Genomic DNA, 17,310 nt, shown 5'->3' on the forward strand with positions numbered 1-17,310 from the left:
ACCCAGGGGCTGACTTCCTTGTTGACTCTTCTCAGTGGATCTGATCACCTCGACTCCCCGGTGCCTGCATGGCTTAGTGGGGTGGGTACACGGACATGCTGCCAGCTGTGGGGCCCTGCCCAGCCTTCAGAGAACACTGTCCTCCGAGTACTGTGGCATCATCCAGGCAGTATGGGGCTGCGATCAGGGCCACGACTACACAATGGATACCGATTCCAGCTGCAGAGCCTTCTTGCTGGACAATGCATTGGCAGTCAAGTGGCCGTGGGACAAGGAGACAGCACCATGGCTCATCCAGAACCGGGAGTCTGACCCTGTTGGGGCTGTCCCCCAGATCTCCCAGGGCAGAGGAAGCATGACTGGGACTGAGACCAAGATTCTGCCCAGTGTGGATACAGCTCCACCTTCAGATGGCAGCTCTGTGGGGCTTAGGCCAGGCCCACCACCTCAGCCAAGCCTCCCCCCAAGTGAGGCCCCAGGTAGGAGATACCTTTGGTCTGTGCTAGACCAGGATCTCGCGTTCATGAGTGGGGTTGATTCTTTAACAAAGAAGAGTTGTCTTCACCGTGCTAGGGATCAGCTGTGCTGTGTGAGCACCAGGGCTCAGTACTTCTTCAGCCTGCAATATTCAAAGCATCTGAGGGCAGGTGAGGCCTCCAGCTGACCCAGTCCTCTCCTCTGACACAGGTCCTTGCTTCAGTTTGTGCAAAGACACATACCTCTAAGGCCATACTGTGGCAGAGGGGACTGAGAGAGAAGAATGGGACCCTGTTGGACATGGGGGATGAGAATGAGAGAGCTGCTTTGGACCAGCTGCAGGTCATGCACTGGGCTTTGGCCAGCTGGCTAGTGAACTGATGGGGGCCAGGGTGGAAGCTCCTCTGACTGGCGGAGGAGAGGAGGCAAGGGTGGACCCCACCTGTTTGCACCATATTGTGATATGTGCACAGCTGCTCATGGACATCATGTTAGAGGCCCTAGGCCTGGCTTTCTGCCTCCTTGGCCTTCTGTGTGCATCTTTCCTTGTCCCTATCCTTGCAGATGCTCACTTGGCCTGTGTGCAGGTGCCCAGGTGTTGAGCTAAACAGAGGTGTACAGATGAGACTCCCCAGCTCCAGAGAGGACCTCCGGGGATGGAGTTCTATGGATTACTTAGCTTTGTCAGCTGTGTGTATGATATTTTGATAACAATCACCTTAAAAATGTCTCAAAGCATCCACATCAAGAACAGTGTGCCCCTCAAGAATGATGACCTGAGTCAGTAAGGGGTAATTGTCTCAGGGTTCCTGCTCTGTAGTGCTACTGGTGTCTGTGGACATGGTGGTGGCACAGTGGGTTGGATACTGTACATGGGCTTGTGTGGGGTTGGGCCAGGATGGTGTGATGTTTGAGGCCAAGGAGTGACCCCTGGACTGTAAGGCAGGCTGTGTCATCAGACTGGGCCTGCCTTGATGGTGAGGCACTCGTGTGCTCTTTTTGGTAACAGGAGTCTGTTCTTTGTTTCCCAGGGCAATTGGGTGAGAAGCAGGTTCCATCTTCAACTTCGGATGATCGGGTAAAAGACGAGTTCAGTGACCTTTCTGAGGGGTGAGAGAAGAGTGGGTTTAAATAGCCTAATATTTCTTCTTCAAAAACCAGACTCAGCTACCCTCAGGGCTGCTGGCCTCTGAGGTTGGGAGGAAAGGCTGCTCCTTGTCCTGACTGGAGCTTCCTGGGTCCTGAAGTTCCCCCCTCGTGCCACTGCAAGGGAGTACAGCCCAGCCTAGCCCAGTCAGAGCCCTGGGCTTGGGTCCTCTGTTACCACTTGCTTATCTCCTTAAAGGCTTTGTTTTTGTGTCCACTGCAGATATCTTTAGGATGAGCACACAAGGTTCTACCCTTTGGTGGTGGTGCTGTTGGGACTTGAAGCAGATCTCACTCAGAAGGGAAGGGCAGCATCAGAATCTGTTGGCTCTGGAACAAGAGCCATCGGGATTGGTGTCTGCCTGCTCTATGGCATTGGCAGGATGCAGCTGCACCCTTATTATTTGGGGGACCCAAGGGTGACTGCCAGCAGCCTCAGGCCTTCCTCTGCCCAGGCAGGTCATGGCTTGTTGGGGTCACTGTGGGCTTGATAGCCTACTTCTGCCTGCTGCCCAACAGGGACCAAATAGCAATTCCTGTTTTATTTATTTATTTATTTATTTATTTATTTATTTATTACTGGGAATTGAACTCAGGACCTCACACTTGCCAGGTAGGCGCTGGGCTGCCTTTGTGAACGGTAAAATGATTGCCAAGGAACCTGTCAGCCTAATAGGTGCTTTGGTCCTGGTCCTATTCCTGTTGAAGTAGTGACATCAAAGTCCACCTGCCTGGAAGCCCACTTCCTCTGAATCTCCACATCTACCTGGCCCCATAGAAAGCTCTTTGCTGTTTGGATCCTGGCTCTAGGCGAGCATGCCTTGGGCGGCGGGTGGTTATCAGCTTGTTCAGTTTTAGTGACTCTGACTTGCACTTTTGTTAGGAAATGGGATTAGAGTTTTGAGAAAGTTGAGTTTTATAACACTTTCAGGAGATGGCTGTGGGAGCTAGGAGTTCTGTTTGGATCTGTTGCCCAGTCCAGCCCAACAGCCTCTGCTGAAAGTTCTCTCATCTTTCCTAGAGACTTCCTGAGTGAAGATGAAAATGATAAGAAGCAAAATGCACAGTCTTCGGATGAGTCTTTTGAGCCTTACCCAGAAAAAAAGTAAGGGTGCTGTTCTGTCTGCCACAGGCACATAGGATCGGGTGGGACCTTAGAGGGAAGCCTAAGGATTGGTACTAGGAGCTGAGCATGAGTTGTGGACTTCTGCATCCAGGTCTACAGTCTAGTTCACTTCCTGTTGCTTCTTTGGCGCAACCTCAAAAGCCCAGTGAGTAAGTGAGCTTCTGAGTGAGCCAAGAGGGTGGATGGCAGAGCCATGTAGCCAGGTGAGAGTCCATGAAAGAAGTCCCCTTGGCTACGCAGAGTCCTCCTGTCAGCTCACAGCTTGTTCCCAGTCACCATGACATGGCAGGCAGCCCTGCTGACCAGATCTGGCCTTACTCTAGAAAAATGCTGTGGTCCTATGCCAGTGCTTTTCCCAGTGTTTCCTGGGCCCCCACCCCAACCATTCTTCCCAGGAACCACTCAACTCTGACTCACACTAAGCATTAAAGTCAGTCAGCTACAGTCTGCTTCCTTACTATGCAACTTTGCTTTGACCTTCCCTTTTCAGATTTCCTTTCCTCCAGTCAGATATAGAGTCCTGGCAAAGAGAGCTAGGTTTCATTTGTGTCTCTCCTCTCAACCTTGTGCCAGGAGGGCCCAAAATACATGACAGCTGGGTGATAAACTGAATTGGTCATCAAATGCTCCTGAGCATTTCATAGTACTGGGAAATTCAGAGAGCAAGAGGGGCTGGGTACCATGCTGTCAGTCACAAAAGCCTCATAACAAAGACTGAGAGATAAGCTTGGCTTCCTTTACTCATGTACACACATTCTTCCTGGAGAGATGGAGAGGAGGAGACACAGGGAGAGAGGAACTCAGGACCAAGCCAGAAGTGCTGTCGCTGGCCTTGGAGTGGACAATAAACCAGCTGGAAGCCAAGCAGCAATGTCAGTGCCAGCTGAGGCCTGTTCCCAGGACACAAGGCTGTTTGCAGACTTGGGCTGCCATGAAGAGATGTAGACTGAGTGTCAGTCTTGGTGCAGTCTGGAGTCTGTTTCTGCTGCCAGCAGTCTGAAGTGGCTGAAGTGGTTGTACTGGCATCCAGAGATCAGATTGGGTTCCCTTTCCAGGGATAGGCTGAGGGAGTGCTCTGCTGAGCCCCTGCTGCTGAGGAGAATGGCATGCTCTGGTGCATTGCTCACTGGCCTTTCTGGGATCTCTAGGATACAGACAGACACCAGCTTGCTTTTTCTTTTTTCTTTTTTTTTTAAGTATTAAACCTCGCATGTGCTGAGCTATATCTGCATCTTAAAATTATATTTTGACACAGGGTGTTCCTGAGTTTCTTTGGCTAGGCTAGAACTTGTAATCATCTAACCTTAGCTATCCAAGTAGCTGAGATTACAGACATGTGCTCTGAACTAGGACTCTTTTTTTCTTTTGGGGGCGGGTGGAGGATAGCAGGGATCAAACTCATTAACTCACATTTGCCAGGCAGGTGCTTATGCTCTGGGCTAAATCTCTGGTCCCTGAATTGGGACCCATTTACGAGGTTTATGAAAGGGTTATTTTAGTGAAAACTGCACCCTATAGGAGATAGGACCAGGAGTTGTGGACACAAGCCTATAGTGACCATAATGTGCACTGAGGTGGAGACTTCATGGTCCCTCAATGCTATCGTGAGTACCAGATGGGAACTTGCAAGGACAAGTCCCTGAACAGCCCCAGCCTGTGTCTTCTTCTGTCTTCTTCCTGTCTCCAAATTGAGACAGAATTCTGGCAGACGGAGCCTTCTGTGATACACTGGTCTGAGCACTGTGCTGCCAGGCAGAGAAGACCCGGGCCTGCACCTTGAGGGAACAGGCCAGCCAGGGGGTGGTGCGTGTCCCCCTGCACAGGGCCTGCAGGCTTCCTGGAGCCTCTTGCTCAAGAAATACGTGGTCTGGTGTGGAGGAGTTGGCCAGTCCCTGACAGGAAAGGCCAGGCCAGGAGGGGACAGTGGACAGTCTAGACAGAAGAGGAGCAGCCAGCATGTCACCCAAAAGGTTTTTAGTATCCTTTGAGGAATACAACAGCTCCTTAAAACATTTGTTTTAAATTGCTTTATCTTTAAGTGGGCAGATGTTCACAGCATTACTGTTCGGTTTGCAGACATTTCATTACCTCAGTGACTGTACCCATTAGTCAACAATTTCCTTACTCCTCAGGTCCTGGCAGCCACTGATCTAAGTGTCCGTTTTAGGTGCCACAGCATTTGCCCTTTTGCAGCTGGCTTCTTGGCACCATACCTTAGAGTTCATCGGTATTGTAGCATGTCTCAGAACTTCTTTCCTTTTTCTGGCTGAATATGCATAGATATGTGTATTACGTCTGGTTGATCCATTCCTTTGTGGTTTGGGATTGCATCTTTGGCTCCTGTGAACATGATAGAATAGTGGTGTGCAGACAGGAGTCCCTTTTTTTACTCTCAGGATATGTACTTTAAATGAAATTGTGAGCTGGACCTGGAATCCCAGCTACTCCTTAAGCTGAGGCAGGGGCATCACTGCTAGGGGCATTGCCAGCCTGGGCATGTGGAGGCCTTGTTCCAAAAAAGAAAAAAAAATAGAAAGGTTACAGATGACATAGTAATTTTTTGTTTCAGTTACTGGGAAACCACCATTCTGTTTCCCACAGGAATGAACCATCCTGCTTTGCTGCCAACAGTGCAAAAGGGTTTTACATCTCTGTCAGCATTGCCCGTTTTTTGTTTTTTTGTGTTTTTTTGTCTTTTTGAGACAGGGTCTCACTATGTAGTTCAGGCTGGCCTTGAATTCACTACTTCATCCAGACTGGCTTTGAACTCAGAGTGATACTTTTGCCTCAGCCTTCCAAGAGTGCTGGAAGTACAGGTGTGCGCCACCACGCCCAGCTCATTTCCTGCTTTTGTTGGTTGTTACTCTACTGCTGTCTCCTTGTTGTGATCTGCAGGTCACAATGACTGTTGACGGTCACTGTCCCTCCCCCTGTGATTTCTGGCCACTTGTCATCTGTATGGCTACTTCAAAGAGTTTAGCAAGGTTCTTCTTGTTTTTGGTAGTAGAGAAGGACATGAAGGGTGCTTTACCTCTGAGGTACATCCCATCTGGCCCCGTTTATTGTGAAACAAGGCCTTGCTAAGTTTCCCAGGCTTGCCTGAAATGTGTACTCTTCCTCAGCCTCCTGTGTTGCTAGGGTTAGAAGAGAGTACATAATGCCTGAGAGCAAGTCTTTTATCCTACTATGGAGGATCAAATCCAGGATCATCACAAGGAGCTACATCTATGCCTCCAACCTTTTAATTTTGAGACAGGGTCTTAGCTAAGACACTGAGTTTCCAGACTGGAATTAAACTTGTGGTCCTCTTGCCTTGGCCTCCCAAGGGCTGGGATTACAGGCTTGCTCCATCATAGTGGCTTCTTTTGTCTACTTTTAAATTGAGTTGGCTTTTTGCTGTTGAGCTGTGGGAGTGTTGTTCTGTGTATGTGTTACTACAGCATTGAACCCAGGGATTTTGTGCTGAGGTACATCACCACCAGCCTTTTTTTAAAATTTTATTTTGAAACGTTTGTGCTGAATTGTTAAATCACCCAAGTTGGATCCTCCTGCCTCAGCCTCTCATAGTACTTGGGATTAGAAGTTTGGGCTACCATGCCCTGTTGTGTTTGGAATCAGGTTTCATGAAGTAGCCGCAGTCATTGAGTAGCTGTCTTCCTGCCTCAGACTCCTGAGCAGCTAGACTATAGGCATCACCGAGCCTCGCTGGGGCAGTTTTTCTGTGTTCAGGACCCTTTTTATCAGACATGTGGTTTACAGTTGTGGATTCTATTCGCTATCTTGGCAGCATTAAAGCACTAACTACTGATACAGTTCAGTTTGCTTATTTTTCTTTTGTTTCCTGTGAGTTTGATACCATGTTTAGGGGATTATTGCCAAATCCAGTATCATAAAGACAACAGTTTTAGAGGTTTCAGCCTTTAGACTTAGGTCATGTTTGACTCACTTAATTTGTGTGTGTCGGTGAGGCAGTAGCCCAGCTTGGTTTTCCTCCATATGAATGTCCAGTCTCCTCAGCACAGCCGAAGAGGTGAGGCTCTCCCCAGGCACATGGCCTTAGAGTCCTCACTGAGATTCAGGAGACAGTGTGAGTGTTGTTGGTTTCAGTTCCTTTAGTCCATGGGACTTTGCCTGTGTTTAACACCACCAACAGTTTTAACTAGCATACCTTTGGAGTAAGTTTGGGAAACAGTTTGAGTTCTCCAGCTTGGGATTTGTATCTCATTGGGTATCTCAGGCTGACCTTCAACTTGCAATCTTCTTGCCTCAGAATCCTAAATGTTGGGATTATAGGCATGTACCACCACATACGCACATGTACACGAAAGTCATTTATTTTGGTGGTACTGGGGATTACACCACAGGCACTCCTAGCTTTGAAGTACATCCCCAGCCCCCACTCCTTAGAGACAGGGTCTTGCCGTGTAGTTCATTTTGGCTTTGAGATTGTTACTTAGCCCAGGCTTTCCTCAAACTTGCAGTCTTTCTGCCTTAGCCTCCACAGTGCTGGAGTTTCAGGCAGGTGTTATCACATAGGGCCACTGGCAATTTCTCTTTTTGGTCACTCTACATTACCCAGGCTGGTCTCAGGTTCACTATCCTATGCCTCAACCTCCTGAGGAGTTGGAATTACAGCATGTGCTTATACATCTGGCTTAAAAAGGCTGTTTTAAGTGTTTATTTTTGCAGTACTGGGTTCTGAACCCAGGTGTCCTACCACTGAAGAAGTTAGTAACAGAAGGCTGGGGGCTAGCTCAGGGGTGCACACTCAAGGATCCAGCAAACCTGCAGGATACAAAGATCATCACATAGTGGCAGTGCACACCTGTAATCCCCACCCTTGTGCACTCCAGGCACAAGGAGACGTATACACTTGTTTCTCCTTTTAGACACTGTGACTTAAGGAATCTGCCAGTACCACAAGGAAATTTCCTAGACAAGACAAGCACACAGAAACCAAGAGTAGACATCACATTCAGTGCTGAAGCACTGAAAGCATCAAAGTCAAGAATGGAACCAGGGTGCCACTTTCACCACTGTTTCTCCATATAGTAGTGAAGGTTCTTGACCAACAGTTCAGCAAGAAGAAACCAGAAGAACAGTTGATACAATTTTAGATGCAGAAAACTACAGACAAAAATAACAGAACCGAGAATATCACCCAGTAGTAGAGCACTTACCTACCATAGGCCCTGGGTTCAGTTCCCAGCACACAAAAATTAAAAATTTAATGCTGTCACCAGAAATTATAAAATTTCTCTTTTGGACCATTCATCAATGTGTAGAAATAAGCATTTTTTTTTTTAACAGTTTCCCTATGTAGATCAGGCTGTCCTCAAACTTACAGTGATCCTCCTGTCTCAGCCTCTCAAGGGTGGGGATTACAGGTGTACACTACCACTATGTGATCTTTGTATCCTGCAGGTTTGCCGGATCCTTGCGTGTGCACCACTGAGCTAGCCCCCAGCCTTCCGTTACTAACTTCTTCAGTGGCAGGACACCTACAGCTGTAGTCCAGCCTGGCTGGCCTGGTAGCTAGCAAGCTAATACTGAGTTTTTCATCATGGCAATGGCTCTGCCCTGGCTGCAGGCAGACGATACTGTCTTGTGGTGGGAGGTGGTCTGGGAAAAGGCCCACTCTAGAGCTCCTGACTGCTATTTCCCATCATGTCTCCAGGCGATGCTTGGTGCTCAGAGTAGGGACACAGCACTGGCCCTAGGCAGCAACAGTGTTTGCCCGTGTGCCCTGCACTGTGGTGCTGTGGGAACAGTTACGGCCCAGGCAGTTTTCACAGACCTAAGAAATCCTTCAGTGCTTGGAGTGGGGTGTACAAAATGAGAATCAGCTGCATGGAAATCGAAAATGTCACTGAACCTGCGTGCTTCCTTCGTATTTTAGGATCTCTGGGAAGAAGAGTGAAAGCAAAGAAGCCAAGAAGGTTGAAGAACCAAAAATGCGGAAGAAACCTGGGCCCAAGCCTGGATGGAAGAAAAAGCTCCGGTGTGAGAGGTGAGGGCTGCTGTGTGGGGGTGGCCTGTGTGTCAGGGTGGCACCTCCACGTGTGCTGTTTCACAGGGAGGAGCTACCCACCATCTACAAGTGTCCTTATCAGGGCTGCACAGCCGTGTACCGGGGGGCTGATGGCATGAAGGTAAGTGGTGGGCACCATGTGGGCCGGCAGTATGAGGGCAGAAGGCCAGGCAGGACTGGTGCTGCATGAGGACCTTTGTGCACATTGGCTGATAGAGACTCAGCCAGGGCCACAACTGTCCTGGGCAATGGGGAGCCAGCTATCTGCTCTGGAGGTGCTCCCTGGAAGCCCAGCCGCTTCTAAATGAAGCTTTGAGGAGCCAGTGGTGGCTGAAGAGGTCAGTGCTAAAGCACTTGCACATCATACATGAGGTCCTGGGTTAGGGCACTAGGACTGCAGAGTGGGACCTACCCTTCTGTAAGGGTGCTCACAGCTCCTGGGGAGGCGAGACTTGGTCCAGACACAGCAGCCAGCTTGTCCCCCTGCAGAAGCACATCAAGGAGCATCACGAGGAGGTCCGAGAGAGGCCTTGTCCGCACCCTGGCTGCAACAAGGTGTTCATGATCGACAGATACCTGCAGCGCCACGTGAAACTTATCCACACAGGTGCCTGCTCCCCAGGGAGTTCCCCTGAGGCCTAGCCCGAGTGGGTGGCATGGGACCCTAGCACGTCCAGCCACAGGGAACACCTGCTGCACCCATCGAAACCCTGCCCCAGGAGCAGGTGGATAGCTGGAGGCTGTATCCAGGCAGATGAGCTCAGGTGCTGCAAGATTATGAGGAAAGGAGGTGTGTACTTGCCACAGGTGTTTGGTGGGCAGACACCTTCCACATGGAGCGGTTTTTTCTGCAAGATGCGAAGGTTCAGACTGGTAGAATTCCTGGTGTCTTTCCAAACAATAGTTAGGCTTGGGGGCCCACACCTATAATCCCAGGAGGCTGAGGCAGGAGGATCACTATAAGGTTTCATTAGTCAACCAAGAAAAAAAGACCTTTTCATAGTATAAAAACTGGTGTGCACTGTAGAAATGGTGACAAACACAGCACACAGGTGTCAGAGCCTTGCAGTCACCCTGCTGTCCACCCTGAAGAATTTGTTCTTCTAGCTTTTTCTTTGTGTGTCTCCACCTGGGCAGGTGTGTTCATCACAGTCCCACCTCTGGCCCAAGCCCAAGTACACACTGTTGCACCCTGTGCCATGTGCTTGGGGCCAGCAGCTGTGCTCCATACACAAGCTGTGAGTGTGGTTCGTATCTGTTGGTGGATCATGTACCTGGGGGTTTCTCAGCTAAACCAGCTGTGGGCCATTTTCCTGTCACGTTATTCTCCAGTTACTTCTGAATTTTTACTTTTAGTACCCCAAAAGGATTTCTCTAGGTCAGATGCTTGCTAGGCCACAGTCATTGTCACTTAGTTTTCTTTTTTTGGTCTTTTTCCTTTTTATCGGTACCAGGGATCGAACTCACGACTGCCTGCTTGCAAAGCAGGTGCTTATGCTGCTGAGCTAAATCTCCAGTCCCCTAGTTTTCTTTTTTGAGACAAGGCTTTCTCTGCAATTCAGGCTGGCCTTACAAAGTGTAGCCCAGACTGGTCTTGAACTCACAACAATCCTCCTGCCTTGGCCTCCCAAGTGCTAGGATTACAGGCATGTGCCACCATGCACAGCTTAGCTTTCTAAAGAGGTGATGCTATAGCACAAAACCTGGGCATGGAAAGCATCACAGGTATCATGGGTTTGTGCCTTAGGGCATGGCCATAGGTTTACTGAGAAAGGCAAAGGGGCTGCTTTCCAACTAGTAGGCTACCCAGCCCCAAGTGGCCAGAAAGTTGCTGAGGGGATCAGTGATCTTTAAACTTTGCAATTTGGTTTCTCTCTAAATTTGGTTTGTCTGTTTTAGTTTCAATATTTTTAGGCTCTTTAGAAGTCTTTCTTAATGAAATTTAGAAGTCTTTTCATTAGTCTTTTATCTGTAACTGCTTGGGGCCATGTCATAGACTGCTTCTTGTTACTGCCACCACTGCCCCTTCCAGGGTGAGTGTTAGGCTCACTCCCTCTCTGTCCCTAGAGGTGCGGAACTACATCTGTGATGAGTGTGGGCAGACCTTCAAGCAGCGGAAGCACCTTCTTGTCCATCAGATGCGCCATTCAGGAGCCAAGCCACTGCAGTAAGTGTGCACAGGGCTCCTCTAGGGGACTGGGACACACAAGTGGCCTTCCTCACTGCCTCTGCCCCACAGGTGTGAAGTCTGTGGCTTCCAGTGCAGGCAGCGGGCATCCCTCAAGTATCACATGACCAAGCACAAGGCAGAGACAGAGCTGGACTTTGCCTGTGATCAGTGTGGCCGGCGGTTTGAAAAGGCACACAATCTCAATGTGCACATGTCCATGGTCCACCCTCTGACACAGACACAAGACAAGACCCTGTCCTTGGAGGCAGAGCCACCTCCTGGGCCCCCAAGCCCTCCTGGGATCACGGAAGGCCAGGCAGTGAAGCCAGAGCCCACCTGAGGACTGACTACAGGTGGGCAGCAGGCACGTCCAGTAGTATGAACTCGGGCAAGACACTAGCTCTGAAGATGTTTCCCTGCTGCTTGCTCTGTGGAGTCAGGGCTTCCCATACTCTGTGGTGCAGGTGGGTGTGGTTTGTGCTTCATGTTGCTTTTTTGTTCTCTGCTTTGGGACCAGCTGTTTCTTTTCCTATAACACTTGGCTATTTGGGGCCAGACAGAGATTATGAATAATTGATTCCTTTTACCAATTAAAGCAATCAAGGAGACTTGTAATCCACTTTCTAGTACAACAGGAGCTCCTTGTGATGCTTGTAATAAATTATTTACAAAGGAGCAAGGCTGGTCCTATAATGGGTCCATATCAAAAGAGATGGGGTTCTTGGTACACGCCGGTCATAGACTGGTGCCTGTGCAGGAGGGCACTGGTGACTTCAGGGTCGCAGTCTGCTCGGCCAGCCAGCAGCTGTGAGAGGAAAGACTGCTGCTCAATCCCTGGGACAGCAGGGGAGCCCTGATGTGTGTCCCAGCCCAGAGAAGGGTGTCTGGGTTACCTTCGTTATGCCTGAGAAGCTCTTTTGTGGGCTCCGGGGTATTATCTGCAGCAGGAAGAGTCGTGCTTTGGCTATCAGTTCCACGGAGCTCCCCTGGGGAGAAAATGGCAGTCACAGGTCAGGGCCAGCACCCACCTTCTCCAGCAGGAGCTGCCCCAGACTGGGTGCTCACCTGGGGCCCAGGCTGGCCCTGCAGCTGTGAGCTTCTGCCAATTAGGGCTGACACTGCAGTGGTCTCCCCTCCCACGAAGAGCTGGACCAGCTGGAGGTACATGTCGACAGCAACACGCAGGAAGCCCTCATCCATGATAGTAGCAGCTTCATCAAAGTAGGGGAGGAGCCTAGAACAAGGACTGTGTGACCAGGCCAGGAGCCATTGGGACAGAGAAGATGCCCAGTTGCTGGTAAGGTCAGCAAGGACTGGCTGGGACTGCACAGGTACCCACCCCTCCCACGGGCATGCCCACCCCCAGCCCATGCTTGACTGCATCCCTCGAGGAGCAGGTGGCAGGTCATCACCTATAGAAGGCAAACGGCAGCAACCTGGTATGCTGATCAGGAGCCAAGTGGAGGAGGAGGTGACCCAGCCCAGCATCTGCAAGAGCAGGAACACTCAGAGCTCTGTATGGTGATAGCATAGGGATGCGTCCTCATGCTGAGGACAACCAATTAGTTACTAGGAAGATGGGGGTGATGTCCCATAGGAGGGCAGAGACTAGAGTGAGCACACTGGATGCCCACACCGTGTATATGTGGATTTGCATGGGATGATCAGCAGCCCTGGGCCTCACGGTGCTCCAAGGGGTTCTGCTGTGAATAAGTAGGCACTGAGTGTACCCCTGCTAAGCTGCAGTTCATAAACTTAGCAAAGTATATAAATCAAAATCAGGCCTAAGGAAGGTTCTCCCCGTTTCTATGCTCCTGGGATCTACCACAAGGCCTCACTCCTAAGGACAGTGACAGTCACTGTCTACATGCCCCTCTATGTCAGACTTCACTTGGCTTCTCACCTGTCTCAGCCAACTGGAAAAGTCCCAGCCAGGGCAGCTTCCTCCTCTCCAGACAAGCGAGGATCTCTGCACAGACCTCCAGGGCCATCAGTGAGTCAGCTATGGCCTGTGACCCACAGAACAAGAAGCCCTTCGTGTTCATGTGACAGGACTGAACCCAGATGCCAGGCTATGTCCTCAGCTCCACCATCCTTTTAAATATTTTTGTTTTGAGACAAGTGCTTGCTTTGTTGTCTGGCATGACTCAAACTTGTGACCCACCTTGCCTTAGTGTCCCAGATTACTGGGATTATAGGTGTGCATCACTTGTTCAGTCTAGAAACTGGTGACAACCTATGGGAAGTGTCACATTGTGCTCTGAATGAAGAGGCTTAGGTCAGAGGGACCACCAGGCCACTGAGGTGCACACACCCAGGTCACTGCACCAAACTCTGAAATATGACGCAGGAGCTGAGCAGCAGACACGTCCCCTGTGATACCTGACTCCAGGTAAGTGGGTCTGGCACAAGTCCCAGCAGCCTGACCTACCAGGTGTGGAGCAAGGGTTACCTTACCCGCAGCATCGGACTTACGCTTGGGATCAGGTGTGATGACAGCAGGCTGAGCAAGGAGAAGAAAAAGAAAGGAGCCAAGAGCTGTAGAGGAAACAGCCAGTTACTGCATGAAGCACGCAGTTCCAGTGAGCCCAGCCTGTCCTTGGGAGCTAGCACCCCAGGCTGCTTAGGGAGACAAGCCCGGCCACACGTGAAAACAGCATGAGAACCCATGACTGCCAGCAGAGAGTGGGAATAGGTGAACTTGGGGGCCTTGTAAGCCTTTCTGCTGGAACCATGAGCCCAGATGTCTTACACAGGCCTGGCGAGAGCCACAGAAACTGCTACTCACAGAAGCACACACAGCAGCCTGATCATAACCACAGATGGATCCATCCCAGAGTGTATTCTAGGGACAGACCTTGGCTCTGGGTTGCAGCATTAACTGGGCTGATACATGCATCCTGTGTTCAGCAGTCTGGGTCACCCCCAGCTTGCTTTGTGCTCACTGATAGTACATCCTGTTCTCTGACCTTCACTCAGGAAGTCCTTGCTGCACCTTGTGCCCCTCACAGAGGACTCAGGCTCTGTGCAGTGGGGCTCCTGGGGCCAATGCATGGGTTGGAGTCCTTGTCTCGGGTGGGAATAGCCCCTTCCTCATTCCCACACTGGTCCATACGTGCTGCCTCACAACTTGAGCTCCAGTGCTGAGTGGCCCTGGGGTACAGGATGGTGCCCTGTCCATACACCAACAGCTGGTGGAGGAATGCTCAACAGGCCACTTCAAGGGGAAGCATACTAGGACACCTGAGCCCTACTCACACTATAAACTCAGTTTTACTTCCAAATACAGTGTTGAGAACACTGAACCTCCTGTCTGCTCCTGGAAAAGCAAAGCCCATCAAGAAAACACTGAGAAGTGCACTGATAAAAGAGATTGGCTTGCTAAAGAAAAAATGCACACGTATGGCATGCCTTGCCTCCTCTCTCACGCAGTCCAGCTTCTTCAGCAGTCTCCTTGCATTGTCCTTCCCGACTCGTTGGACTTCAAAGTGTAGTGCCGCAGCAGAGACCCAGGCGGGGGTGGGGGCAGCAGAAGTCGAGTCTGGGGAGAAGAAGCTGGGACACAGAACCTATCACTGGAGGACCTTATAGCCACTTCAGAGGAACTGACCCTTGTCCCCTGCCTGCCACTGGCTCTGCACACTTCTGCCTGGCAGCAAGAGGCCATCCTTCTAGCAGAGAGCACAAAGAGGCTTCCTCAAGAGCCCTGGCTCTGCAGGACTTGGCAGGCAGGTTGACATGCTGCACTGAGGCAGGTCCAGTCCTAGACAGCTTACTATGGGGAGATTGACTGGGTCAGATCTAGAAGACTAAACAAAGTGGGTACAGCTCTACCATGTGTGGTGCCCCTATTTCTAGCAGGGTAAGAGCTGGGTGAAATATGAAATAGATCTCAAGGATTTAAGAAACTAAGCAGTCTGATCTGTTTCTATGAGTTTAGATTGTCAAGCAAGGCCTACCCGTTTCCCTTCTGCCTGCTGAGGTTTTAGGCACCCTGACTCCTGGGGAGTCCCAGAGGCATCAGGGATTGAAACCATTCACCAAGGAAGGCGTTCCTGGCAGAGCAAGTCAAATAGCATGGGCAGCTGCCTGTCTTCACAGGAAGGCTGAGGACTGGCACCCTGACACTGATGCCGCCCATCCTGGGCCCTTAGGCTAGGTAGTAGCCCAGGGTCAGCTGTTCTAGAGCAAGAGCTGCTGAAGCCAGTGTGCACCAGCATTCCTGAGTCGCTATTCAGACAGAGCCCATTGGCCAAGTCCTCCCCTGTACGCAGATCTGAGGCTAGAACCTCAGACACACATGTAAACAGATTAGCTCCAGGAGCAGCCTGGGCTGCTGACCTACCTATGTCTAGCACTTACCTATGGGCAAACTGATGAGCCTCTTGCAGCCTCTGTAGTTCGTGAGGCAGCCTGCCTTGGCCAAACTTTCGCCAACGACTGCATAGCACTGGCTCCAGGCTTGACCACCACAACTTGGAGAAAAGTCACCAGGAACTGGATTAGGGCTGCTAATCCGGCTGTGCTTGGACCAGCTCCAGCTCCCAAGATCAGAAAAGCTTCAGTAAGTGGCCACCCATGGCCATCACAACAGAGCCTGCCACCAGCAGGCCAGGGATCCCACCACTTAATAGCCATCAGTGTCTTCCTGCCCTCATTTGAGCCTCAAAACAATTCCTTGGGGTATTTTGTTCCCCAGGACAGGAAGGGCCCTACCTGATGCAATACTCTGTGGTTAACCTGCCCAGTCTCCATGTGCACCCACCCCATTTATGATGGGTTCACCAGGCCCCACGCACACACCACAGAGAGCTGGTGTCTTAAACACAGGGAGACACCCACTGGGTAGAAGGAAGTTGGGACCCACTGGACCTGGCTACCTTACCTCAAAGGAGGCCCCTGGATGCCTGGCTACAATAGGAGGACAGGGAATTAAAGCCTGTGCCCAGATGTGGAGTACGCAGATAGCACACACAGACAGGTGGCTGCTTCCAGGGGGCAGTGAGGCCACAGCCATGTAGCCTTCAGTACATGACAGGCTGTGACATCAAGGCCCATGGGCTCTGTGCTATCTGCAGTGATGACAGACTCAGGGAGGTGGAAATGTGAGTAGAGGACATGGTCCCACTAAAGCACACGTTCTAGCTGCCCCACATCTTATACAAAGACAACAGAAGCGCAGAATGACCCACAGCTTTTCTCATGGAGTCCACCCAGACAGCCAGGCTTACCAGTGCTGAGGTCACCATCAGAGGGCATCTAGCCTGGCACTTGGCCAGGGTGAGGTTGACAGTCAGTGAGGGATCCAGGCTGCGGCAGCAGGTGTTCAGGAGCCCCTGTGGCAGGGAACATGCCAGATGCCCACACAGCTGGGTCTGAACCCATAGGGCTCTGGGGAGATCTGCAGGATGCCAGGGAAATATTACCCTAAAGAAGTGGACGGTGATGTCATGGGTCAGGCTCAGGGCGCCACCGTGGCTGCAGAAGTTTCTCTGTGAAGCATATCAACAAGGCTGTGAGGGAGGGGCTAGCAGGATGAGAGTTAGGCCAGCAGCAGCGTGCCTCCAGGCTCTTGAAGGACTTGGCCTTCAGCCCAACCAGTGCTGCTGAGCCTACAGCCACCCTGCCCACCACTGTGGTCCTCGGACAGGGCTGCAGGCGGCTGGGGAGGGTAGCTCTGTTGTTTCATCCGACTCTGCTAATCCGGCATTACACTTCTCACTTGAGCACTCAAACGACCCATTCTGAGTGTTAAGGCAAAGAACCTACATTGAGAATGTAGAAACTATTATGAATTTTCAAGGCTCTCACTGATCTCTTTTCCTCTGCGTTTCTGCTAACTTCTCAGTGCTGCATGCACAGCTGAAGTGTAGCCTGAGCTCCAGCATTTTTTGGAGGGGTGGTGGTACTATTGACAATTTGCAGGACCTTCATGTTGAGCTACAACTCCAGCTTTTTTGTATTTTGAGTCTTGCTAAATAACTCAAACTGGACTCAAACTTGTGATCCTTAGAGAGCTGGGATTATAGGCATAACCCCACCTTGCCTGGCTATACTTGTAGACTTTAAAATAGGAAAAAGTTCATCATTTGCAGAAACTGCTTCCCTGAGTGCAGGAAGCTGTGACACACTCATCTCTGACAGTGAAGATGGGGCAGTGCCTTTTCTTTTGCAGGTTACACTAGCAATGTCTACAATGAATGAATGAATCAGGGTTACGGGGTAGGCTTCTAGGTGGGTGGCAGGTGAAATTCATCAGAACTGGAAATAAAGCAACAGGTAGCAAGCAAAATACCTCAAGTCCAAAGCATTAAAAGCCTAGGGCAATTCCCTGGAGGTGTAGACACTGAAGAAAGCCAT

At 50.6% G+C, this 17,310-nt stretch overlaps 2 protein-coding genes across 30 annotated transcripts in view; one reads left to right on the forward strand and one right to left on the reverse strand.

The window, feature by feature from the left end:
* The window catches only part of Znf276 (zinc finger protein 276), a 28,419-nt gene that overhangs the window by 1,736 nt on the left and 9,373 nt on the right, over positions 1-17,310 (forward strand). Inside the window, exons 4-11 of one of the 6 annotated variants that reach the window (XM_063247863.1) lie at positions 36-647; positions 1,509-1,587; positions 2,645-2,728; positions 8,649-8,759; positions 8,826-8,901; positions 9,270-9,387; positions 10,848-10,947; positions 11,020-11,625. In XM_063247863.1, coding sequence (XP_063103933.1) covers positions 36-647; positions 1,509-1,587; positions 2,645-2,728; positions 8,649-8,759; positions 8,826-8,901; positions 9,270-9,387; positions 10,848-10,947; positions 11,020-11,290 — 1,451 coding nt within the window. In that variant the 3' untranslated portion in view covers positions 11,291-11,625. Of the gene's footprint in view, positions 1-35; positions 648-1,508; positions 1,588-2,644; positions 2,729-8,648; positions 8,760-8,825; positions 8,902-9,269; positions 9,388-10,847; positions 10,948-11,019; positions 11,626-17,310 lie in introns of those variants that run through there. The other 5 variants (XM_003461195.5, XM_063247865.1, XM_063247866.1 and 2 more) reach the window with 5 other exon arrangements.
* The window catches only part of Fanca (FA complementation group A), a 51,640-nt gene continuing 45,870 nt past the window's right edge, over positions 11,541-17,310 (reverse strand). For 12 of the 24 annotated variants that reach the window (XM_063247848.1, XM_013149504.3, XM_013149514.3 and 9 more), the window contains 10 exons: positions 16,377-16,442; positions 16,182-16,286; positions 15,313-15,425; positions 14,367-14,505; positions 13,426-13,488; positions 12,854-12,959; positions 12,363-12,438; positions 12,016-12,196; positions 11,844-11,936; positions 11,541-11,755 (listed from right to left, as the gene is read on the reverse strand). In XM_063247848.1, coding sequence (XP_063103918.1) covers positions 11,654-11,755; positions 11,844-11,936; positions 12,016-12,196; positions 12,363-12,438; positions 12,854-12,959; positions 13,426-13,488; positions 14,367-14,505; positions 15,313-15,425; positions 16,182-16,286; positions 16,377-16,442 — 1,044 coding nt within the window. In that variant the 3' untranslated portion in view covers positions 11,541-11,653. Of the gene's footprint in view, positions 11,756-11,843; positions 11,937-12,015; positions 12,197-12,362; positions 12,439-12,853; positions 12,960-13,425; positions 13,489-14,361; positions 14,506-15,312; positions 15,492-16,181; positions 16,287-16,376; positions 16,443-17,310 lie in introns of those variants that run through there. The other 12 variants (XM_013149555.3, XM_013149489.3, XR_010047115.1 and 9 more) reach the window with 11 other exon arrangements.

This window comes from Cavia porcellus, unplaced genomic scaffold (genome assembly GCF_034190915.1).
Source record: "Cavia porcellus strain 051 isolate PalLab524CR breed Dunkin Hartley unplaced genomic scaffold, mCavPor4.1 scaffold_4, whole genome shotgun sequence".
Taxonomy (NCBI): domain Eukaryota; kingdom Metazoa; phylum Chordata; class Mammalia; order Rodentia; family Caviidae; genus Cavia; species Cavia porcellus.